The following is a 26,322-nucleotide window of genomic DNA, read 5'->3' as shown; positions in this document are numbered from 1 at the left end:
ATTATTTAAGAAAAACCACTTAAGTGGCAAATGAATCACGTGATATTTTGGCTTCTGAAATGAGTAAAACTCAAAATGAGTAAAAATCAAAACTATATCAAAACAGCTACAATAAAAAACACTGTAAAATAACATTTTATAGGGTAGCTATAATAAAAACCACTGATAATAATAAGTGATGACAAGAATGTGGAGAAATTGGAACCCTCATGCATTGCTAATGGGAATATAAAATGGTTCAGTCATGCTGGAAATAGTCTGATAGTTTCATAAATGGTTAAACAGAGTTACCACATGACCCAGCAATTCTACTCAAGAGAAGTTAAAAAATGTCCACATAAAAACTTGCATGTGAGGCTGGGCACGGTGGTTCACACCCCAAATCCTAGCACTCTGGGAGGCTGAGGCGGGTGGATTGTCTGAGCTCAGGAGTTTGAGACCAGCCTGAGCAAGAGTAGGACCCCATGTCTACTAAAAACCAAAAAACTAGCCAGGTGTTGTGGCAGACACCTATAGTTTCAGCCACTGGGAAGGCTGCAGTAAGAGGATAGCTCCCACCCAGGAGTTTGAGGTTGCCGTGATATGACATTGTATCCTGGCACTTTACCCCAAAACACCCCAAACCAAACTTGCACGTGAAGGTCTGCAGTAGTATTTCACAGCAGCCAAAAAAGTAGAAACAATCCAAATATCTATCAAGGGACCAATGGATAAATAAATAAGGTGTATGCATGCATACAACAGGATACTACTTGGCAGTAACAAGCAATGCAGCCAAATCCTGGCTCATGCCACGGCGTGGCTGAACCATGACAGCATTATGCTGAGTGAAAGAATCAGCCTCAAAAGGTCACATATTGTATGAGGCAATTTATATGAATGTCTACAACAGGCAACTATAAGTGACAAAAGTAGATTAGTGATTGCTTTGGGTGGTAGAGAGGGGAATGGGTGCTGGGGAGTGATGATCAAGGGTAGAGGGTTTCTTTGGGGGGTTATACATATGTTCTAAAATTGATTTTCCCAGCTGTTAGCACACAATTAATATACTAAAACCCACTGCTTCACATACTTTAAATGGGTGAATTTAATAGTATGTAAATTGAATTTTATCTCAATAAAGCTGTTTAAAAAACAACACATGTCTATTTGTATTGTGATTTCCCACAGGCCTTATAGCCCTTGCAGGCAGTGTAGCGAGTGCAGGAGCAGTGTGTATGTAAGCCAGGTTCAAATGTAACTAAGTGTGGAGCAAATGACCAGAATAAAAAAGTCAAAATAGGGCTTTCATTTACTCATTTTCATTGTTTTACTCATTTCAGAAGCCAAAATATCACGTGATTCATTTGCCACCTAAGCGAGTTTTTTGAAATATTTTTGCATCTGTTATACCCCTAGGATTGGGCCATCAGCGCCCTCAAACAGGCCTTCAGAGTTCCACGCCTTCTCACTGCAGTGCCTTTTTGTTAATGGTTCTCCTGCCTCCAGCTTTTCTCCCTTAAACTGTTCTTTTCCATATGTAGTTATGGATAGAAAATGATGAGAGGAGATGAGATCCAGTGCCCATGAAGACAGGGAGGTGGTAAATGAATGAAACATCCACCTTGTGCAGTACAAACACCAGACAGATGAAAAACGCTCGGAATCCAAAGTGCTCAACAAGACAAGATTTATTATATACTTAAAAAAATTAAGTTTAGCTTTTAGCCTAATGTCCAGGCACTGCTGATTCTAGAGTCTAATTGACGATTTGTTGGAATTCCAACTTGTTGACAGCACATTTTATGTGACTTTACTTATTTCATCATTTAAATATAAAAGCTCAGAGAAATCATGCAATTATGTCTTTTTTCTTGTTTTAAAAAATTCTTAAGGAAGCTAATTTATCACTCTTATTATAACGTGCCAAATAATCTAAAAACAAAAAGCAGGCGAATAAGCCCTATTTTATACCTTAAAACTAGATGCTGTCACTTAAATATCAAGATTTCCTAACAGTACAGGAAATTGTGAGAAACAAATAATAGCTCCATGTTTTAATTTAAAAAACAGAGTCAAATTTGAATTCATAATGGCCTTAGACTATCATTTCTTCAGAAAGAGCCTTAGAACTTAAATATTTTCCAAAATATTTTCTTTCTTCCTCAGTGTCCCCATACCATCCCACAGGACTATCTCAGTATAAAACAGAAATGCAACTACAGAGATAATATGACTGATTTTGTTTTTAAACCAAGTCAGAACTGAAATGAAGGCTGTTCTTTGATGGGAAGCTACACACTCATTCCAATGATTCTGGCCTTGCTCAGAGTATTTCCTCATTAAGAATAATTGCATTTTGTAGTAAAAAAAAATCTTGTCATTTTATAGTTGAATTCAATTAAAAATGGTATTTCTCCAGCCTTACTGGCCTTTACACATATAGGACATGGCTTTTAAAAGACCTTTAGCTCTTTCAAACAAATAAAATCTATTCTCAAATGGATTAACACCTGCCACCAATAACAAGATTCAGGGACACAGAGCAGGCTCAGAAAGTTTTGAAGAGGGACAACATCAGTATGCTAAGGACATAGCTAAGGTCAATACAGTGGTGAAGACAGCACACATTTGAATTTGTGTCCCATTTCTAGAATGTTCATCTCACTGAAGAAGGCCAGCAAAGAAGAATCTTCAAACTCAGACTAGGTATTAGATGCTGTTTACCAATGATGATTATGGTTTATACATGTGGTGATTCTCTCTCTGGTTAGAGTGACTTGCTGCAGGTATACGGGTCACAAGAAAACACCAGGTCCACATCATCTAAGGCTACACTTTTACTACAACTATTGCAAACACTGAGTTTAGGTCACCAGCAGTTATTCTCCTGATCATGACAGAGATATATGGGAGTATGACTAAAATAGGCAATTCTGGGAAAAGCAGATCCTAAATTAAGCCCAGGGAGGAAGGGCTGGCCCCAGGAGTCGTATCCTATCACCAGAAAGAAAGTCCAACAATCTGCGATTTGATGATGCTTCCCTGAAAGTGTCATGAAGACAAATGTCTAGACCTGAGGCCCTCAAGAGAAGTGGCCTCCAGACAGTCCTAACAGTTATGATGCAATGGTGGGGAAGAGCTCAATCCTCACTGTGAACAAAAGCAGGACCCCTCACTGTCAAGGCTGAACGCACATGGAGACAGAGAGAGGACCAGGAGTACCGAGGGCCCGAGAAGCAGTGGCAAGTCAGAAGTGGCTCAGCATGTGCGCTGTGTGTAAGCTGGAGAGATTTGCTGCATACAGGACCCAGGCTGCCGGGGGACCAGCTCCCTCAGTGCAGGACATCTGACTACACACAAAGGATGTCTCTGTATGAAAAGCCCACACCTGGCTCTCTTCCTGCCTGTCCCCAGGATTTTGGCAGCCACTGTGTCTAAATGACCTTTGAGCAAACACACATCTGTATCTCCACTGTGGCTCCCTAAATTATCCCCCTGCTTACATTCTCATGCCCTCGAATCCACTAACCACAACGGAGGCAGAAAGACTCTTTGAAAAATGTAAATATGATCACCATAGCTAAGACTTAATTTTTTTTTTTAACTCAGCCAGACACTACATAAAGCAACTTATGTCCTGTTTAAGCAAACTTGTGAACTGGGTAGAACATGTATTATCCCTGGTTTACAGATGGAACTGAGGTACAGAGAAGTTAGGGAACTTGCCCAAAGTCTCACAGGAAGCAAGCATTGGAAATGAGATTTGAACGTGGGCTCCTAACACTATGTTCAACGTCTTCCATGCTTAAGCGTCCTATCCTTGAAGACAGTGTCCAGAAATGATGACCTGATTTATAAGCTCCTTCATCACCTAGTCCCTGCCTGCTCTCCAACTTCATTTCATATCGTGTTATCCCTCCCTGCTCATGTTCTGGCTATACAGTACATGCTTTCACATGTGTGTGTGTTTGTAGAGCATGTCTTTAAATACACAAATATTTATACATGCACACATATTTACATAAACTTTATGTATCCATATAGATGACGAAAATAGGCAATTTTACAGATATACACAGATGCTCCTTGACTTATAGTGGGGTTATGGCCCAATAAACCCATCAAAAATTTTATATATCAGAAGTTGACCATGCATTTAATAAACCCAACCTACCCAAGATCATAGCTGAGCCTAACTAATCTTGACTGTGCTGAGAACACTTACACTAGCCCACAGTTGGGCAAAATCACCGAACACAAAGCCTATTTTACAAGAAAGTGTTGAGTATCTCATGTAATTTGTTGAATATTCAACTGAAAGTAGAAAATAAAATGTCTGCACATGTATATCCATTGAGGTTTCCACTGAATGTGTTTTGCATCATCCCAATGCCAAAAAATCCGAAGTCAAACCATCTCAAGTCTGCAGCTAACTGTATAAATCTGCTCTTAGTGACTTGGTAAGAGGCTACACAGTACAGTGATTAAAGGCATGGACACTGGGGCTAAACTGCCCAGGGTCGTCCAAATCCTGACCCTGTCACTTACTTGCTACAGGATGGTCTGCAGTTATTTGCTTCAATATGTCTAAGTTTCCTTATCTAACAAAAAGAGGAAGAAGAAATTTATCTGCTAGGCTCCTAGCAAGGATTAAGCAAGTTCATGAGTACACAGTGCTTAGAACTAGAGCCTAGCAGGCGGTACCTTTGCCAGGATGTTAAAGCTCCCTACGAAATTTGCCGATAAAAGATGTCCCTTTTACCTGGAATATTCTTTTTAACCTGGGTACCTCCCTCCCACCCATCCTTCAGAGTTCGGTTTAGACATGAGACCCCCCAAGGTCCCCTCCTGAAGCATTACACATGCCCACAGCAGGGTGCGCTTCTGGGGCAGCGAGCATTGCTCTGGGCGCTGCTGTTCACAGCTGTGTGCTCTGCAGGACTGTAAACCCCAGGAGGGCCATGACACGATTTTCAGCACTGTGGTATCCAAAGCACTCACAACTCTGCCTGTTGCAAAGTAGAGGCTTCAGAAGTGTCCATGAATAGTGAATGAAGCTCAGGGGACCAAGCAGCTTAATGGGGTAGACACCACTGAGGAGGTAACATGTGAGTTTGGATTTGAAAGACAGGCCCATAGGAGACTGTTCTTCAGAGGGACAGGAGGCCTTTCTGAATACACAGAACAGCTCTGCAAAGACAGAAATGGGACAGTGGCCTGCCCACCTAGAAAGGGTAAGGTCATAGCATCAAAAATTCTGGAAGCTTAAAGGAATTTAAAGAAATTTAAAGGAAACTTAAAGATCAGGTACAAGAATCACTTTATAGATGAGAAAACTAAAGGTAAGCCCTTTTAGAGGAACTACATCTAATTACCGACAAAGCAGATCTCTTCAATGAGTGTCCTTTTTACTGTTTAAAGACTCGTTAAAAGCTTTCCACCCTGTAGGAAATAAAAGATAACAGAAAAAAATAACTATTGTGTGTTCAGAATTTGAAAAGGCTTCGTGGTGACTGTATTCAATTGGGGCACTTAAATGTCACCTGCAAACGGGGGAAAATCTCTCATTCTGTTTATTGAAGGACTAATCCTCTTGGGTGATTTTCACTGTTGGTATAATCAGACAGTCACAGTTTAGAGAAATAAGCACTCAGCACACGGTAGCTCCTCCTGTACATTCTGGTGCTTCCCACAATGCCACCACCACCAACGTATGCAGGAGACACAATAGGTAGAAGATTGTCTATGAGTATCAAGTAACAAAGTGACACAGCCTCTGGAAATCAGGCATGAGAATTCTAGAAGAGCCATTCCATGCTGCCAACACAGTGAGCCAATATTTACCATCAAACTGGAGTAGTGAAGGTCAACTATGACATAACACTTTCCCTTCCTTCTGTCTCTTATCATCTTTATTTATCTCCCTTCCCCCTTTTTATAAATGGCTCCCTCACAGGGATGGATGGGAGAAGGAAGATGTGATGTGTTTATAACACTTGTAGGAAATGTCAAGTTGGTGAGGTCTGTGCAGGCTTTGACGGACAGGACAGAAATGTGAAGAGATCTGAACAGGCTGGAGCTCCGGCCCTGTGAAGTGAGGTGTGATTCAACAAAAAGAGCCCATCTCACTGCAGAGAGGAGCATCCATCTGGTAAACAGAAAATGGAAGAGGAGCGATTAGTTAGACAACGAGGAGAAAAGACCAGGGCAGTCACAACAAATCCTATCAATTATAAAGCCAGTGACATTTTGATAACTCAGGGGGCAAGATACATTTTGAGATTCCTGAGCAGGCATACACTTGGGAGGAGAAAAGGTGTCCAGAGAAGGAGGCTGGGCTTGACAGAAGCGGGGTGGGGAGGGTGCTGTGGCATGAGAGGAATTGGTGGAAGGAAAGTCGGGAGGTACAGTGATGACAGACCTGCAGTGTGAGAACAAGGAATTCAGGCCAAGTTCAGATGACATCCTACAAAATTTAACTTAATGCACAGTGCTGATGGGCATAGAGAATGCGCCTTCTTAATTTTGTCTAAAACTTGTTTGGGCTTCCTGCCCACGTCTCCAGCCTCTTCCTTGCAGGATAAAGTGAACTTTTAGTTCCATCTTATTTAACCTTAGTTCAAACTGGTATATTCAAGAGGCCTCTATCTTATACTAATTCGCTCTTTGGAGATGCTGAGGATTTCCAAATGCCTGGCTTCCCCATTCTCTTGATTCTTTTCCCTGGGAAGATGTTTGAAAGACCTCACATCCTAAAGTGGAGCTCTTGGACACAGCCCCCCAGAAATGCCCCCTGGCCACCTGGCACTCTAAGTCACGCTGGGATTTAGGGAGAAAGAAAACCAGGTGGATGGGTCTGGACCTGTATTGCCAAAGAAAACATGGAGAGATGGGACCTCAGCAAGTAGGAGAAGGCAAACCCCAGAACAAACGGGCCTCATCTCTTGAGGAAACACCTCTGCCCAGAGATAAGGTTTGGAGTTTGAACCCTCCAAACATGTTGAAATTTGATTTCCGGGTTGAAGGTAGGGCCTGGTGGGAGGTATTTGGGTCCTGAGCGTGGATCCCCTAGGAATGGTCTGGCGCCCTCCTAGTGATAATGAGTGAGTTCTCACATTATTTCACAGGAGAGCTGACTGTTCAAAATGCCTGGCACCACCTGCTCCCTTTCTTGCTCCTCTGTCCCTGTGTGACACCCCTGCACTCCCTTTGCCTTGCACTTTGATTGGAAGTTCCCTGAAGCCCTCACTAGAAGGACATGCTGGCGTGATGCTTCTTGTACAGCATGCAGAACTGTTAGCCCAGTAAACCGCTTTGCTTTATAAAGTACCCAGCCTTGGGCATTCCTTTATAACAGCACAAAATGGACCAATCCATCCAAGATCCAGACAGATGAGCGTCTGTCCTTTTGGTGTCTTCATGTAAGATCACATTGTCCTCCCAAAGAAGAAAGTAGATACAGGCAGGATCCCCCTGCTGGAAGGAGCTGGCTTCAAGCTCATGCTCCCCACACGTCCACAAACCCAACACTCCCCTGTTAGAGCCAAGGGGAAGGGCTGAGGCCCATGGAGAGAGGGTGCTCCTGCAGTGAGACCAACCTGTGGCCTGATGGCAAAGCATGTGCAGGAAATGACTTTTGAAATCTACATTTTGCAAAAGGTACTGAATGGCACCCACCAAGACCAGGATGGTTAATTTAAGATTGGGAAATAAAAGGGGTTAGAGTTTCCATCCCCTGCCCGACTTAACTTCAAATCAAGTTTTAAGTCGTGGGTAAATGAATGACTGACCAGCACTTTTAGTCTGTTCCCTCCTGTAATACAGACGCTCAGGCCTGAGGCCACAGAAGTTCTGAATGTGGTATTAACTATTGGAGTTTATGCAATGCCCCCAAGTGATACATAAAAGAAAAAGTTATTCATTTGACAACTGAAAAAACTATTATTTTCTTAATCCTGTTCTCATTTTCTTAATATGTGTAAATGAATTCCTGTTCCTGCTGCCGATCCTCTAGTTACAGCCCCCATTGCTCTCAGCTTGACTCTAGTCACTGGCCAGTCAGGAGTTTATCCCACTCAGACCCAACTCTCACCTGGACTTTGCTGTCCAGCCTGGAGACCACATGCAGCTGCAAGCACTTGAAACGTGGCTAGTCCAAACTATAATATGTTGTGAGTATAAAATTGTATTTTTAAATTTTTGGACTGGGAAATCCTAGGGTAAAAACAAGAATGTAAAATACTTCATTAATACTTTTTATATTGATTATATTGGTTTGAAAATATTATTAAAATAAGTCTCAAATTTTAGAGGCTGGTGTGGATGTGGAGAAAAGGGGCAGGTGGGGCTATAAACTAACACAACCTTTTTGGAATGAAGTATGGAGAATCTTCAAAGAACTGAAATTACATCTCCCATTTGATCCCTCAATCTCATTACTAGGCATCTACCCAGAAGAAAAAACAACATTTTATCATAAAGACATTTGCTCTAGACTGTTTATCATAGCTCAATTTACAATTGCCAAAATGTGGAAACAACCTAAATGCCCACCAACCCAGGAATAGTTAGCCAGAATTACCCAGAATTACCCAAACTGTAATAAGTGTATACCATAGAATACTATTCAGCCATTAAAAAGATGGAGACTTTATGCCTTTTTGTATTAACCTGGATAGAGTTGGAACACATTCTCCTTAGTAAAGTATCACAAGAATGGAGAAGGAAGAATCCAATGTACTCAATTCTAATGTGAATCAGTAGATGATCTAATATAAACTCACATAGGAGAAAAACTCAAATCAATTCAAGGTGGGGCCAGGGGAAGAAGGGAGCAGGGACAGCGGGGAGGCAAGGGTTACGGTGTGTGTCAAACCTCGTGGGGGTGGGACACAATTATATGAGGGACTTTACCTAACAAATGCAATCAGCATAACCTAATTCTTTGTACCCTCAATGAATCTGAGACAATAAACAAAAAAAATTATCAAAATAAATTTTACCCATTTCTTTTAGTTTTTAAAACAGTGAGTAGAAAGCCTAAACTTTCATACGTGGCATCGGAGGCTCACATTATACTTCTTTTGCATAGTGCTGGTGAAGACTTCCAGCTTCTGGGTCTTAGTCATGTAGTTAATAAATTCAGTTCAGTCAACCCACACTTATATATCTAGTATGAGCCAGGTACTCCAAAAGGTTTTGGTAATATGAAGATATAAATAACATGATTGCTAACTTCTAAGAGGGCCCAGTTAGTGGGGGAGGGCATTTAAAAAGTAATTAAAACAATATAACATGCTAGTAAAGATGAGGAATAAGGACTCTGGAATCTCAAAGCAGGACAATCACTGTTTCCTAAAGAATTAGTAGAAAGTTTTCTTTCTATTCATTTGCTTGGGGTGGGAGCAATGGGGTCCCCAGGCAGAGGGCACAGTAGGTGTGAAGACTCAGGGAAAAGAAAAAACGTGTCTGGGGAAACAAATGTAGCTGAGAAAGGCTAGAGCAGGATGCCTGTGGGAGAGAGTGACAGAGAGACCTCAAGAGCAGGCAGGAGTGAAAAAGAGAACTTGCAGGTGATGCTAAGAAGCACCGACTGTATCTCGTAGATAAAGTCTCAGATCTGTGTCTCAGAAATCGCACTACAGTGACACTGTGGAGGACGGACCAGTGGGTAAGGTGGGCAGGGGGCTTGGTGTCAGGAAGGAGAAAGAAGGATAAAGACAAACGGACCAGGAGGGGTATCCATGGAAACAGTCAAGATGACAGTAATATAGATTTGAACAACAGGGACGGATGGGAGAAGAACCCGGGGGGGTGGAATTGGCAGCTCTTTGGCATTTACTGGGTGTTAGAGGTGGAGACAAAGGTTTATGGACTTTGTGACTGAGTTATAGAGTCTACTAAAGAGGCTGGCTGTCAGACGGTGTTCTCAAGGAGTGATAGGAAGCTGAGCGGCTGGAATCAGATGAAAATGGTTTTTAAAATAGAGGTCCTAAGTCCCCAGCTAAGTCCCCAGCTCAGCTAAACACACCCTCCCTGTAGAGGTCCCTGACCTCACTAGGCGTATTCTTTGCTCAGTGTACCAGTGGGGCTATGTGGGGCAGATTTAAGAGGGGGTGTGTGTGGATATTTACAACTTGGAAGAGACACTTTGGGAAAGTAAGGTCATAAACTGGATTCTGAAGGAAACTATGGGAAGGCTGCAGATGAAGAAGGGGTATTTCTGGTAGGAAGCAAGGACTGAAATAGATACAGTGAATGGGAATCGAGAGTTAGGAATGAATGTCAGCAAGATGTGCTCCAAGGTCAGGCCAAGGACAGCTGACCTGCACGGACTGTTTACACTGAGAGGAATGGGAGGTGACACTGAAGACACAACTTCAGTCACAGTGAGGCAGCAGGAGCTGTTACCAACTTTGAAGCAAAGGAAATGACAACATGACATTCAAACATGAGAGTCTGGTGCTGCTATACAGATCATCTCAAGTAGGGCAGTGGTGTAGGGAGTTCTGCTGAATACATTTTTACTAAACACCACTAAATGCCAAACTCTGCCCTAGGCCTGGGGACGTAAACAAGAAGTCTCTTCCTGGAGGCCTTGCAGCCTACTGGGGGTAAGCAAGAACAGAGAACAGTTAAGATGCTTTCTGTTCATCCTATTTTTGAAGGGGTGAGGGTGAGACCAGGGTCCGGGCATTGGATACCCAAGGGCAAGAATGGATGGTTTCTCCAGGAAGAACCACAAAGCCTTTATTTTGGGTCTTGCATCATCTGCTTTCACCCCAGTCTGTCTTTATTTTTGCCAATTTGTTCTCCTTGTTCCTACTTTTTAATCCTCTTTTCTGTAGCTGGAGGCACTTAATGAATGCTAGCAAATCAAATAATGTATTATTTAAACACCACGGCTTTTCCCGAAGCCATGGATGTTCTCTGCTCTAAATGAGTTTGATGTCCTTTCCACTAAGCAATCAGCCTATATATGTGTATATCACATCGAGAATTAACAGGAGCTCGTAGAAATCAGAGTCTGGTGCATTTTCATGGCATGTGTCAGTTTAAATGAAAAATAAAGGAAGTCCTACAAAATTGCCTAACTGGCACATTGGTGAAAGGTATAGGGCTTGCTTAAGATGTAACTCCGTATGCTATCAATTAAATGTAATCACAGTTTAACTAAATGGCTTACTATGTGCCAGCTGCTTGACTGACCATTAGGATAAGGTGAATAAGACACAGTCCTGGTCCTGAGAACGTTTAGACGTCAGAGGCAGGTGATGAAAGGGTTCCCTAGCCAGACGTCTCGTCCTCTCCACGGCTCACTTTTAGCTCCTGCCACAATCACTTCTTGCTTCCGTGATCCTTTTGCTTTGATCGCTCCTTCCTACCCACCCCACAGGCATGCTATTCTACTCACAGCACCTGAGGAAACCTCCTCACGGTAAGTCATATCACCCTCCTCTTTCCCTTCTATCTCAGTAAAATTCTAAGTCATTAATCCTGGCCCATAATGTCTCATATGACCTGACTTTGATGTCCTTTATAATCATTTCCCTTGCTCCACTCACATTTGGCTTCTTTCCCGTTCCTAGAAAATTCTAAACACATTTTTGTCTCTGACTCTTTTCCTTGTTCCGTATGCCTGGATTTCTCCCACCTCCAGACAGCTGCCTGACTTGCTCCTTAGCTCTCTGCAGGCCTCTGCTCAAAGGCCGTCTGAACACCAAGTCTGTCTCTGACCATCTGGCGTTTGCTACCCCCTCTTTCCTTGCTTTAGTTTTCCTAAATGCACTTATTCAATAAAATGCATTTATTATCAGTGGTATTTATCTATGTATTCTCTACCTCCCCCAACAATATTGGAAGCTCCACAGAACAGGATCCATTTGGTTTGCTCCTGTCCTCCCATTACTTAGCAGGTTGACTGGCGTGTGGCCAGTGCTCAACACGTAATGATGGATGGTTGGGAGTTATGAGCTGGATTTTAGGAGCACAAGGAGGAGGGTCCGGGGCCTACCCTAGGATGGATGGGGGCATCAGAGAAGGTGTACTTCCACAAGTGATATTTTGGCAGTCTTCATTTTTTCGTGCACTCACATTCATTCATTCAGAAAATTCTCATGATGTTTTCCTGTGTGCTGGGGACATAGGAAATGTATGTCCAGGACAGGACTGTAGCTCCCTTTAAGGCAGACAAGCCTCTGCACTTATAAAACTTACAACCTGGCAGGATGAAGATGATAAGCAAGCTGATACTTGAGACAACAGAAAAAATATCTCATGCTGTGCAAAGAACTAAGTGTGACATAACAGGGAGGTGGTTACCTTAGCTTGGGTCATTAGGGAAGCATCTCTAGGAAGTGACCTTTCAGTGGGGGCCTGATGGACACGAGGAAAGTAGCCATGGAAAGACGAAGGGGGTATGTGTTCCCGGCAGAGAGCATAACCTTAGGGAAAAACTATTAAGTGGGGATGGGCTTGGGGTGTTCATGGGACCAAGAGAAGCACGTGGACCTGTGGGACAGCGGGCAAATGGGAGGGGGCGCAGCCTGAGATCATATAGGAGCCGTCAAAAGGAGGAGGAGGAACCAGGAGGTGAAGTAGGGGAAGAACCCGACTGGGAAGTATCACAGGCAGAGAGCATGGCATAAGCAGAGGCAAGCAGGCATGAAATAGATCTTGTGTGTTTGAGTAACTCTAGGAAATTCACTTCTCCTGGGTTCAATGCACAATAGAATTGGGAACACGCCGAGTGTAAATTGTCTTTTCATGAAGCTTTTGGCAATTGAGAGAAGAGAGCCCTTTTTCTAAAAAATACATCCTCAGTGTGGGCTTTAGTTAACCTAGCATAAAAGACCATACTAAAAGTATATTCTTAGATTTTTAGTAGATTCAGATATTATGCATTTGAGTTCCTGTTAAGTCTAGAGCCGGGAAGCAAAAGTAATCTTGCATATTTTGTTTTATTCTAAATATGACCTCAGACATACAAGTTGTTGTCTTCCTTATTTGAGATGCTGAAGTGAAGGACAAGCAGGTTCGGTCACTTCCAGGACCTGTAGAGAGCTCAGTTCCACGTCTTTCCTGCCCATTGCTACTTCCTCTGCTGTCCAGCATCTCCTCAGCTGACAGATGCACCTGCCTAGAATGAGCTTGCTATCTCTTCTAATTACTTGTGTTCTGTCATTTTCCTTTGGGCTGGGTCTGTATCCTCCTATGCCTACCTTTAATTCAGAAAACACACTTTCTTTTTCCTCCTGCCCTCAGCAAATCCTGGTCAATACCATGTGTCAACGACTCAACGACTGCTTCTCTCTGCTGACAGAATGATGCAAGACAAAACAAACTCAAGGATGAGATTAATATGCATGGACATTTTTCTCCCTCTATGGTAATTGAGTCCCCAAGGAGTGTCTAAGTCTTTGGGAATTTTGACAGATGGAAGTTTTATAACAATCGGAACCCTGTTATCAGAAGAACCAGAGTCCTCAGAGAAGGCAGTGATGAATTTATGACAAGGAATTTAATTTAGGTTCACAACTTATCAAGTCAAGGGTGACTTATGAGTGACAATTCAATATGTGTGTCCTAATGGCCGGCTGCTGGCTGACATCATGCATGGAGTTGAAACCATTTTGAGACTAATACTTTATATGTCACATTAGAAGGGAATACGAGATAAAATATTTATTCAGGAGGAAACAAATGAAGGGTGAAATTTTCTTCCATGAACAACGGTGTGTTTTGCACTCTTGCACCACAAGCTCTATTACACATTCATTACGCGACTATGCAAATGTGTGGTTTAGACAGTCCTGGGGTTGGAAAATTCTGACGAAATAATATCAGAATATCTGTCATAGGAGCCATTTACTCTTTCAATTTTTGGTTGTCCAAGATCTGTCCGATGTTTCCAGGTACTTTTTCATTAGGTGGCAAAATTAGTGGGGGATAAAATGTTAGAATGTTCATGAACTTTACACAGACGTTTGCCATTACTGTCTTTTGAAAAGCTGACATAATTTTTTTTTTTTTTGTAAATGGTAAAGCCTTGAAATGCTCAGGAAAAAGGATATTCTACAATGTGAATAAAAACTAACAGGCTCTCCCTCCTCTGCCCTCCTTCTTGATGGACTATATTTGTGTTTTATAATTCATATCAATGTGTAAGTGATCATACATTGGTTTCCTAATAGTATTGAGTACCTTAGATATTCTTTTTTCCATTCTTCAGATACTTTACTAAGAAGAATATGTTCCAATTCCATCCAGGTAAATATAAAAGATGTAAAGTCTCCATTTTTTATGGCTGAATAGTATTTCATGTCATACATATGCCACAATTTGTTAATCCATTCATGAGTTGATGGGCATTTGGGTTGCTTTGTGACTTGGCAATTATGAAGTGGGCTGCAATAAACATTCTGGTGCAAATGTCTTTGTTGTAAAATGGTTTTTGTTCATCTGGGCAGAAGCCTAGTGATGGAATTGTGGTATCAAACAGTAGGTCAACTTGCCCGTGAATTCCTTGAGAATTCTCCATACTTCTTTCCAAAAAGGCTGTACTCATTTACAATCCCACATTGTGGAAGGGGGTGGGAGAGCGTTTGGTGGGACCTCGCCTAATGTGCACAAGGCAAGGGTACATTTCAAAACAACTGAGAGTAAATTACACGTCTTACCACAAAAAAATATGTTAAGTGAGGTGATGGTTATGTTAATCAGTTTCATTTAAGCATTCCACGTTGTATATGAAATCATCACATCATATCCCATAAGCATAAAGTTATGATTTAATAAAAATTAAATTTAAAACAAACAAATAAATAAAATGCAGCCCTGGGGAGAAAAAAACTAAAAGTCAAGACAGAATGCAAAGACAGGCCGGACTGCTGGAAGGAAATAATTTGAAAAAGGTGATCTTGATTTTTTAGGTGCAAACCCTTTTTAGAAAGTTTTAGGATTTTTTAGGTGCAAAGCCTTTTTAGAATGCATAGCTTACACTCGGGGCTTCAGCAAGCTTTACGTTTTGATAACAGTGGGGGCTGTCAGAAGAGCAAATAAACGTAGTTCAAAGAAACAGATGAGCCAGTGGCAAGCAGGGTCCAAGAAGTGCAGCGTTAAAGTACAAAACGTGAAAAATATCCGAATATTTTATTTCCATTTGCCCATGTTTCTTTTTACTCATGTTTAAAGAAATGAAAATTTTCAAGGCTTAAAGGTATTTTTTTTATTGCACCCACATTATGACAAGAAATAAACAAGTTATTCTTGCTTGTTATTTGGCTGACATAACTTGAAGTGAAATTATTATAGTAGAGTTACCTGAAATTCCAGTCCATAGTTTTCTCTGCAGAATTCCCTCAGTTTAGGATACACGTTTTCTCTTAGCGCCTGCCTTTCTGCTCCTGTGTCTGTAGTAGAAAAACAAACACATAAAAAGTGAGTATTTCCACAGGTATATTAAAAGGAAAAAAGGAAAACTTAAAACACTGACATTCATATCTTTAATATGGGGTGCTGAGTTGTCAAATAACAGGATATTTGGCTGCTGGTACGGATCTGCTCTTTTTTTTTTAGTGAGACAGAATCTCATTCAGTTGCCCTCAATAGAGTGCTGTGGCATCACAGCTAACAGCAACCTCCAACTCTTGGCCTCAAGTGATCCTCTAATGCCGGACTTGTTTTAGAGATGGGATCTTGCTTTTGCTCAGCCTGGTCTCAAACTTCTGAGCTCAAGCAGTCCACCCACCTCAGCCTCCCAGAGTGCTGGGATTACAGGCAAGAGTTACCATGCCCAGCCTCAGATCTGCTCTTAATTTCACAGAGATGCTCCCACCGGCCATGCAGAAGAAGCCTGCAGGGTGACCACTGGCCGGTCCTACGTTTGCTGATAGGGCTGAGAATTCACAGTTGATTCTTTGTGCCCAGATAGACCTCCATTTGGAACTCTTAAATAGCTCTAACCACACTGTCTTTGGAAAGGTAGGAAAAAGCCTGGTAGGACATTAGGTATTTTGGGTCCACAAAATATAAAAGTTTCAAACCATACAGATTAATTTTGTTACTGCTTTCCAAAAAACTCAGGCCATGTCATTATTACTTAAAGTAGTTAGAAATAAGGCAACTTTTATAAAGTTCAGCATGGTGTGGAAGCAAACATCAAACACTGGCAGATCCCACCTACTGGATAGTCAACCACCTGGTGGAGTTTAAAATAGTAACATCTCCCAGCGACTTTCTGCTACATCAGAGATAGGAGCTGTTTTCCATGTGCCACACCATTTAAGACTACGTAATAAAACATTTTAAAAATTATCTCCTGTCATTAAAAAAAAAAAAGAAGAAACAGAGAACCTGAAACACAAAGAATCATACAACATGCACATATTTAGTGTTGAATATTCTGCATAGAAAGGGATGCTGGCTTGAACAACCCTGCTGTACCAGCAATGACACTCTAAGGTTTTTACAGCCAAGAGAAGGTATTCCTTGCTGAACTAACTTCAGTGAGACCCAAGAAGCATAGCTCTCCAAAATTAGGTTAATGTGTTATCCTGTGAAAAGTGCCATTTGCTAAATGTACCTCAATTCCAGATATAACTGTATCACTTACACTATGTAACTATGTAACACTTGCACACCGAATAATTTTTCACACAGAGAATAATTGCAAAGAATTTCCTTATTGTTGAAAAGCACATCTGCCCATGAACTCAGTCATATGCTGTGCTGACCTATTCTATTTTCCTACTGTTCTCAAGCCTATTTTGAGAAGCAAATAACCAACCAGGGGCATCTGAAATGCAGCTGCAGGCTGGCAGAGTGACAGGAACCAGGGTTTATGTGGAAATCAAAGATCCAGAGGAATACAAGGTCTTCTAGATTACCCCGTGATCTAAATAAACAGGGTCTTCCCCAACCTTAGATCCAGTATGGTTCTAAGCCCAAAGAGAAAGCAGGATAGCCACCTGAGAAAGGGACATTTGAACAGGACCCACGTGGTATATGGTGATGGTGGAGGCTGTAGATTAATTACACATAATTTACATAATCTGGACATCAGATGCCCATCCTCGCTTGCCCCATTTTTAAGAGCTGAAAGTGATAACGTCACAGTAAAGCTGATAATGTTTAATAAATCTCTCTGAAAGCCCTTAGCAGAGTTTTCAAGCCCAAATAGCAAAGAAGTCACTTTAAAAATAGACACTAGCAGATGTGGAAGATAAGCATCTACCACACAAGAATCACTGTTCAGAAACTCTGGAAAATAGTCCTAAATGATACATAAAGTAATTATGGAATAATTTAAGGAACGGAAATGTCCTGTTTCTTAAACAATGTTCATGTAACTCTGATCAGTAGACACTGACATGTGAGTGGAGGACAGTCCGGAGGACAACACAGAAAGACACGACCTAATCACTAACATTGCCACTGAGTGCTGACCGCGGGCCGGTAGTGTGCTGAGTACTTATAGTTGCGTATTTTTCTGTCACTTCTGACAACACCCTGTGAAACAGGCAAAATTATTATTCTGATTTTCTTTTAGACAAGGAAACTGAGGGTAGAGTAGTTAAGAAACTAGCCCAGATCAGGGCTAATGACCAGGAAGCTGGAAAACCCAGATTTGAACTCAGAAATCCACATACCATACTTTGCTCTAATCATGGAAATATCAAATTAGGATAAAAATCCACCTTGGAAAATGACCCATGTAATAAATACACAAAACAACTCAGGAATGCTGATGTCTTAAAGCATATGAAATAAAAAAACTTGAGTTATCCTTGATGGATTCTTCACTTTCTGAAATTCACCCTTCAACAGCAGCTCTGCAGTAAGTTCTCTTGCTCTGCCTCTGAACGCATCCGGAATTAGTCTCCTTCTGTCCTTTCTGCTACTTGATACAAGCCACATTCATCTTCCATCTGGACTCCAACTCCTTGTTTTCATAGTCACTCCCTTCAATCCCCAGAGAAGCTGGCCTGATACATGCAAAATGTAAAGCAGATCACATTAGTACCTAGTTTATAACCTGCCAATAGCTCTTCGTGGAACTTGGAATGGACTCCACACTCCTTATGCTGAATGTCCTCTCTCTCCCCAAGCTCACTTCTTACCACTTTTCCTGTTCACTTTCCTCTGGTTGAACTAGCTTCCATTTGGATCTTGGACCACACTCCCACTGGTGAGCTTCTGTTGTCCTCTTGGAATGCTTTGTCCTGTGATCTTCTCATGGCATGTCCTGTCATCCAAATGTCAACTTTAATTCCCCCTCATCAGGGATGCCTTCTCCGAGCACTCCAGCTACAGAAGCTGCTGAACCACTTTCAACCGCCTTATTTTAATTCTTTGTACAATACTCCCAGCTATTGCTGTCTCTTTACTGTTTGTTTCTCCCACTCAAATGTGGGCGCAAGGGGAGCTGGAACCTTCTTTTGTCCCATTCACTATTGCAACCTCCCTGATCACGGTCACATTCCATCATGAAGGAGTGAATGAAAAGAACCACACATGTTCCCTGGTGATGGACATGGGCTGCCGCCCTGCAATTACCTCCAGAAACAGACAGTCTTCTTCTGTTACAACTGGGCATCAGATGGATTTAAAAGCAAGACTATGTGACATTTTTGGAAATGAAAATGGGATTTAAGAAGCTAACATCATGAGGTAAATGGATGAACTGAAATACTGGTTTCTTCCCTAGTGTTTGTGGCAGAATATGAACCAAGTTATTTTAAACTTTTCTAAATATGTGAAGGAAGTGAATGCACTTCTCTGATAGGCATTCTATGCTGGGATTTATATTACAAAAATGACTCAGATTTTCCTATATGTGTATTAATATATGATGATTTGCTCTGGAAATCAAAAGGCAATTAAGATAGATTAATTATGATGGGTGACAGATAAGCTGACTTAATTAAATATAAAAAACTCTGATTCATACCAACTACAAATCTGGATGGTTGGCAAGTGAAAGCATTAGAATGTCATGAGCAGGGAAAATTAGCTTACAGAATCTCACACACACAAGAGACCTGTTTAAAGAGTGTAGATTGGCGACAAGGAATGTTATCATCATTTTTTTTATGAATAGTCATCGCATTCATTTATATCTGCCCAGCTTCTTAATGCTTTGAAAAAGTGCATTAACACTTTGGCAGCATATTAGGTTTTTAAGGAGTTGCTTTCCAAATAATTCCTGAGTGATTTCAGAGTTAATGAAAGTCTCTGTACAGAGTCTGAGTTAGTCACAGGAAGTACATTAGTTGGGGGCAGAATTATTAATCAAAACCATTATCCTTGAAGTATCTTGATCCAACTTCAGTATGGGTTTAGATTATTCCAAATTTTTATTGAAGGTAAAAAGAGTGCATATAGGACCATGTTGGATTGGAACCTCACATAACTCCAGCCCAACCAAACTTAAGGCATGGACATTAGATTAAGTCATTTTTCCTACACACTGGGAAGCTCAGAAAATCTGTTCGGGATCTAACACGTGGCTTCTGCTAAAACTTTCATTCTAGCCTGGTCTCTCAGGTCTCTGCATCTCTGTTCTTGCCTGGATTCTCTCTCTTTATGTCTCCTCTTTCCAGGGATTCATTCACACAGCCTCTCTGTTTTTTTAATTACTTGCTTAGGTCAACTTCTTGTTTGTCAGCTCCCTCAGGGGCTATCTCTTCCCCTCATCCCTCTGATACATCCTCTCTACCCAACTAGTCACATGCACCCGTCTTTATTTCAATGTCAGCCAATCTGGTCAATATTATGTCATGAACTTCTTTTTAATTTGGCCACTCTCTCTTTTCACAATTATCCCCTCTCTCAGCCAAAAGAAGTAAAAAGTCAGTTTGATTGACCTATTATCTGTCCCTGCCTCACCACCGTCGGAAGTTCCACAGAGCTGCCAGAGATAATTTCAAGACAAAAATAAAGCAAAACCAATCTGATCATCCCTGATGACATGTAGTGGTCCAGAGGATCAAGGTTAAAATGCTCAGTAGGTGTAAATACATCCTTCAGCAAAGTTCTATCTATTGTAAATACATCCTTCAGCAAAGTTCTATCTATTGCTGGTCCCCAGGGGTCCCCTATGGTCTGAGTTTCCAGATACTACTTGACCTTGAGCCTCATTCTCACTAAATAGCTTCCATGCTCAGAAGGTCCTCCCTCCAGCATCCTTTTTGTTTGGTTCTCTCTTACCCTTCTGAATCTTAATCAAATGCATCAGGTTTGTGAGCTTTTACTAGAGACAAGTATATCTTCTCGATGTCACCCCACAGTATTCTCCTCCCCGCTACATAACATCACATATTTGGGATGTATTGCAAATTACTATAATTGTCATTTTTAGTTTTTCTTCCTCACTGGACTGTGAATTCATGGAAGGCAGGAACTTTCTCATACATCTTTACATCTTAGAAATTAGAGCAGATCCCAAAACATAATTTATACTCAATAAATGAATGAGAAAATAGATGCTATTATAATGAAAACATCAACTAAACCAAAACGAAAAGTTAATTTTCATGTCTCCATAAAGCTATCATAATCAAAATCCAATGTCATTTTAAAGTAAGAGTTGACTATGCTGGCGGCATTAATAGTCAGTCACTCATGAATCTGGGGTGATGCTACAAAATATATGATGCTATGAGGAGCTTGGTGCATCCTCTTCCCAATAAGCAATAATTGAACTTGACAAAGTTTTGTCAAAATAAACATACTAGATCTCTGTAAATCAACCAAAGACCAAAGGCATAAACCAAGCTGAGAAGTGATTATTTACAAAAAAATAACTGAACTTTAAGTCAGAGGAGTACGCGTTTATGAGATTCTTGTCTGGGCCTTTTTATATACTCCTCTTAACCAAAACTGCTGACCTCCATCCCCCCAGCTCAAAGAAAGTCAAGGTGAGACCTTTAATATCATTGCTAGAGAAGGCTCACTTGATTGACAGCTGAGCTTGGAAAAACTTAATTTCTATCAATAGTATTAGTAGAGTAGTTGTCTCACAGGTGGACAAGTGGGCCCAGTGGATTTAACAAAGAGATCAAGAAAATAAAGAGCCACAGAGGGGCTGAAGGAGCTTGTTGCACATTTCTGGCCAATGGGCAACATAAAAGCACAAGCAAGATTGAAAGCTGTCCACACAGTCACAGCTCACTCTGAGCCTGTTTAAACGGGCAATAAAAACATGAGACATCCTGGTGGAAAGTAAAAGCTGTGATAGACCTAAACATTACCTAAACTCAAAACATGCTTTCCAACCATCATAGAGAGACAGGCAGAGTGGAAACCATGCTGGCTTGAGGTATGTGAGGAAAATATTTAACAAATCACTGACAGACTGATACTAAGCTAAGTAGATAAATGTGTGACCCCCTAGGAAACCAGGGGGATAATAACAGAGATTAATAATAATTAAATAACTGTAGGGAAGAGATTCCACAGATTTAGTCCAAGCAAGTTACTAAATGAACAACAGAAAACATATAAAGAAACGAATCAAAAACAAGCACTTAGAGATGAAAAATCAGAATCTAGAGTTTATCTAAAATGTCCAATTTTCACAAAAAAATTATGAGACATGCTAAGAAAGAGAGAAGAATGACATATGCTCAGGAAAAATAAGTCAACAGGAATTGTCTCTGAGTGTGGTCAGAGGTTGGGTTTAGCTGACAAAGACTTCCAAAGCAGTTATTTTAACTGTATTAAAAGAACTCAACATAACCATGTTTAAAGAATGAAGGAAAATGAACAGAGCCCTAGGACACCCATAGAATAACATCAACCATACTGATACTTACATAAAAGGAGTCCCAAAAGGAGATGAGAAAGAGGGAGAAAAAATTTAAAGAAATAATTGCCAAAACTCAAATTTAAAGGAAAACAATTAGTCTACAGACCCGAGAAATTCAAAGACCACAGCTAGGACAAACATAAAGAGATCTGCACTTAGACACATAAAGTTCAACTACTGAATCCAAACATAAAGAGAAAATCTTGACAGCAAGAGAAAAACAAATGATCACATACAGGGGAGCAGCAAGATGATTACAGGCTGACTTACCAGACAGAACGGAGGCCAGAAGGCAATGGAGCAACCAAGTACTAAAGAAAGGTCAGAATAATTAATTCTAAATCAGCAAAACTACTTTTCAACAAAAGCAAAGCGAAATTATGACATCACCAAATCAAAGACTGAGAAAAGTTGTTGCTAGCAGATTCAACTTATAGAATATACTGCAAAGAAACTTTTTCAAGCTTAAAGGAAATGATATTAGACACAAACAATGCAGAGCCTAAACACAAAGAAACACAGAACATCAGAAAAGACCCATAAGTGCGTATAAAAGACTAAATGACGCTATAAATCTGAGAGGACGTAAGGTTGCATAAAGCAATCACAATACTGTAACACTGGCTTTTGACCCATGTGTGTCAATAACAGAACACAGGAGAGAGGAGAAACTGGGGCTATACCATTGTAAAGTATTTTTATCAAATGAGCTAGTACTCATAGAACATTAAATGTAGTAATTAAGATATATTTTGTGGTCCCTAGGGTACTCAGAAAACAACTAAAAAATACAGAATACAATAACTATACAAAAATACATTATAATACCTATTTAACAAAGAAAAGAGTAAAGTGGGAGTGAATGAAGAAAAATGACACGAGGTACGTAGGGAATAAATGACAAAGGGAAGAAATAAATCCAGGCATATCAATAATTACTTCAAATGAAAATGGAATAAACACTGATCTAGGAAGACAGGAATTGTCAGGCTGAATAACAAATCAGTATCCAACTAAAGGCCGCCCAGGAGAGATATACTGTACATTTAAAAGCACGAATAGTTTGAAAGTAAAGAGAATGGAAAAGTTAATGTGCAGTAACCAAAAGCAAATTTGGTATGTTAATATCAGAAAGAGTAGACGTTAAGAAATGTTACTAGAGGGAAAAATGCCAGAATCATTATAAGTGTATCCACACTCAGAACTGTAAAATACACAGGGGAAAATTGGCAGAGTTAAAATAGATATTCTAACCATAGTTAGTTACTCTCATAGCCTATTCTCAATAACCAATAAAACAACTAAACAGAGGCTCAACACGGAGTATAAAAAACTTGAACGCCACCATCCAGCAACTTGACCTGACAAGGTCTGTAAATGTCATATTTATAGAATTTATGAAACAATTTGACCTGACATTTATAGAACAATCTGTCCAAAGATAACAGAACATAAATTCTTTTGCAGGGCATAAGGACCATAAAATTTAATAGCTTTGAAATAGTAACAGGTATGATCTCCAATTATAAAAGAATTAAATTGGAATTCAACAATGTGAATTTTGATAAATTTGAAAATATGTGGAAATTGAACAATAGACTCCGAATATACTAACATACTTCTAAATACTTGATGTTATTATCCATGCATCAAAGGAAAATGCACAGAGGAAAGAAAACAAAATGTTTTGAAATAAATGAAAGAAAACACATGCCAAAAATTCTGAACTGCAGCTAAAGTACTGATTAGAGTGAAATCTATATCTTTAAACACTTAAAGTAGAAAACTTTTGCAAAAATATAAGATTCCACCTTAAAAAAATGAAAAAATGCAGAATAAACTGAACCCAAAGAAAACTGAAGGAAGCAACGAATAAATATTAAAATGTAAAACAATAGAGGACAGACAACACACACACACACACACATACAGAGAAAAATCAGTAAAGCCAAAAGTTGGTTCTTTGAAAACAATGATAGAATTGTGAACTTTCAGCTAAGTTGACCAAGAAAAAAGGAAGGAAGACAAATCGTCAAAATCAAGAATGAAGCCAAAACTCTTTATGCTTTAGTAGTTAAAAAATTATGGTGTATTGTGAATAATAACTTCATTTCTAACAATTAAACAACTTAGATGAAACACATACTACTGAAATGACTCAAAAGAAAAAAACTGAACATATCTATAACAAGCAAACAGACTGACTTAGTCATTAAAACTCTTTTCACAAAGAAAATCCTAGGCCCAGTGTGTGTAACTGGTAAATTACACAAATATTAAGAAAAAAAAATCCTTGACAAACCTTTCAAAAATGGAGAAGGGAAAGCTTCTCCTTTAAGTCTTTATTATTCTATATCCAAAGCTAGACAAAGACATCAAAAGAAAAAACACAAAGCAAAAACTACAGACCAATGTAGCCTTCATGAGTATAGATGGAAAAATCTTTAACAAAATATGTGTATTAGTAAACTGAGTCCAGCTGCATATTCCTATGATCAAGTGGGACTTACTAAGGGAGTACAAAGTTACTTTAACATCTAAAAAGCAATTAATAGGGTACGCCATATTACTAGAATAAAGAATATAACCACATGGTCATTCAATAGACACAGAACGAGCATTTGACAAAAATCAAATACTTTTTTAGGATAAACAACGAATCAACAAGGAATAGACAAGAACTACTTCAACTTGATAAAGAGCTTCTACAAAACTATCCTACAGCTATCATCAGGCTTCAAGGCATAAGGCAATGTCTTCCATCTAGGCCTGTGCACACTTCTTTGATGTTTCTATTTCACCAGAGGTTTTGGTTAGTGTACTAAAGAAAAATATAAATTTTTTTATTTTTTTTTTCATATCATCAGTCTACCTAAATACTTAGTATTTTCTAGCAGGCATTCATTAATTGCGTTAATGAAACACCTCAATGCATTTTAGGGAAAATAGATTAAATTGAAAGACAATACTAGACTTCTGCTTGTAGTAATATTGTGCAAAAGAAACCCGCACAAAACTGTGCTAAAACTGCTAAAATTTTCCATCAAATATTTAAAAATCTGTCTTTTTAAAAAAAATTTTTTTGAGACAGAGCCTCAAGCTATCCCCCTGGGTAGAGTGCTGTGGCTTCACAGCTCACAGCAACCTCCAACTCCTGGGCTCAAGCGAGTCTCCTGCCTCAGCCTCCTAAGTAGCTGGGACCACAGGCGCCCGCCACAAGGCCCGGCTATTTTTTGGTTGCAGCTGTTGTTGTTTGGCGGGTCCAGGCTGGATTCGAACCCACCACCTTAGGTGTATGTGGCTGACACCTTAGCCACTTGAGCCACAGGCGCCGAGCCTAAAAATCTGTCTTAAAAGGTGGGATAAAACTATGCAATGAACAGAGGCCAAAGGCACACAGTGAAAGCAGAAATCCTGAATGAAAGAGAGCTTAGAAACCAGCTTTTGGTTATATTCTGTTAAACTCTGGTGATCTGTAAGTGTCATTTTGTCATTTATGGGTACATGGCATATAGGAGGCAAAACATTTGCATCTGACCTCCAGAAGGTATGTCTTCATTATGCTAACATTATGGGTATGTCTGCCCAGCTGGGAGGCTGGGCAGACATCAGCAAGATGGCTGGCTAGAGGTGTCCAGGGTTCACTTCCTTCACAAAAAGGACCCAAATGACCAACAAATAACTATATATTCAAGTAGAGTGTCTAGGGAGAGAACAATGAAATGAAGAGCAGTGATGAGAGACTCCTCTGAGGCACTGAGACTTGAGGTGACAGCACGCAGAGGGCAGCAAAGCAGCCTGAGGCTGGCCTGCAGCCAACAAGGACTCCTCACAGTGAAGAAACGGCAGTGGGAGACCCCAGCACTTCACATTCTCGTCACAGACACATGCAGTCCCAGCTGTGAGAAAGTGCCACAGTCCTCACAGGGCCTGAACCCAGTGTGGGAAGCTGCCTGGAGCCCCTGCGACTACACCACTCCAGAGAGGGCCCTCATGCCGAGTCACCCCTCACTTCTCCTGGAACCCAGGCTGCTGCACCAGGCACCATTCTGAGGATGGAGCTATTTCCCAGAGAGCACCCTGCCCAGTGACTCATGGTCCCTGCATCTCTGCATCACTGGGGAAGACATCAGCCTTTACATTCAGGAAATTAAAAAAAATTCTAGGCAGAAAAAATATAAAGAATTCCATATAGTATAGTCTGAGGTCTGGTAGCGTGATTCCTCCTGCTTTGTTTTTATTTCTGAGTAATGTCTTGGCCATTCAAGGGTTTTCCTGATTCCACATAAAATGAAGTATTATTTTTTTGAGATCTTTAAAGTATGACAGTGGGGCTTTAATAGGGATTGCATTAAAATTATATACTGCTTTGGGTAGTATGGACATTTTAACAATGTTGATTCTTCCCAGCCATGAGCATGGTATGTTTTTCCATTTGTTAACATTTTCATCTATTTCTTTTCTTAGAGTTTCATAGTTTTCTTTATAGAGATCTTTCACGTCCTTTTTTAGGTAAACTCCCAAATATTTCA

At 40.4% G+C, this 26,322-nt stretch overlaps 1 protein-coding gene across 1 annotated transcript in view; it reads right to left on the bottom strand.

Annotated features, from left to right (window-relative positions):
* Nucleotides 1-26,322, bottom strand: part of NWD2 (NACHT and WD repeat domain containing 2) — a 188,268-nt gene that overhangs the window by 90,740 nt on the left and 71,206 nt on the right. The window contains exon 2 of the mRNA XM_003801624.1: nucleotides 15,304-15,392. Coding sequence (XP_003801672.1) covers nucleotides 15,304-15,392 — 89 coding nt within the window. The remainder of the gene's footprint in view (nucleotides 1-15,303; nucleotides 15,393-26,322) is intronic.

This window comes from Otolemur garnettii, unplaced genomic scaffold (assembly GCF_000181295.1).
Source record: "Otolemur garnettii isolate 467f Iridium unplaced genomic scaffold, OtoGar3 scaffold00214, whole genome shotgun sequence".
Taxonomy (NCBI): domain Eukaryota; kingdom Metazoa; phylum Chordata; class Mammalia; order Primates; family Galagidae; genus Otolemur; species Otolemur garnettii.
The sequence above is the reverse complement of the archived record's forward strand: the minus strand, read 5'-3'. Positions and strand labels throughout refer to the sequence as shown.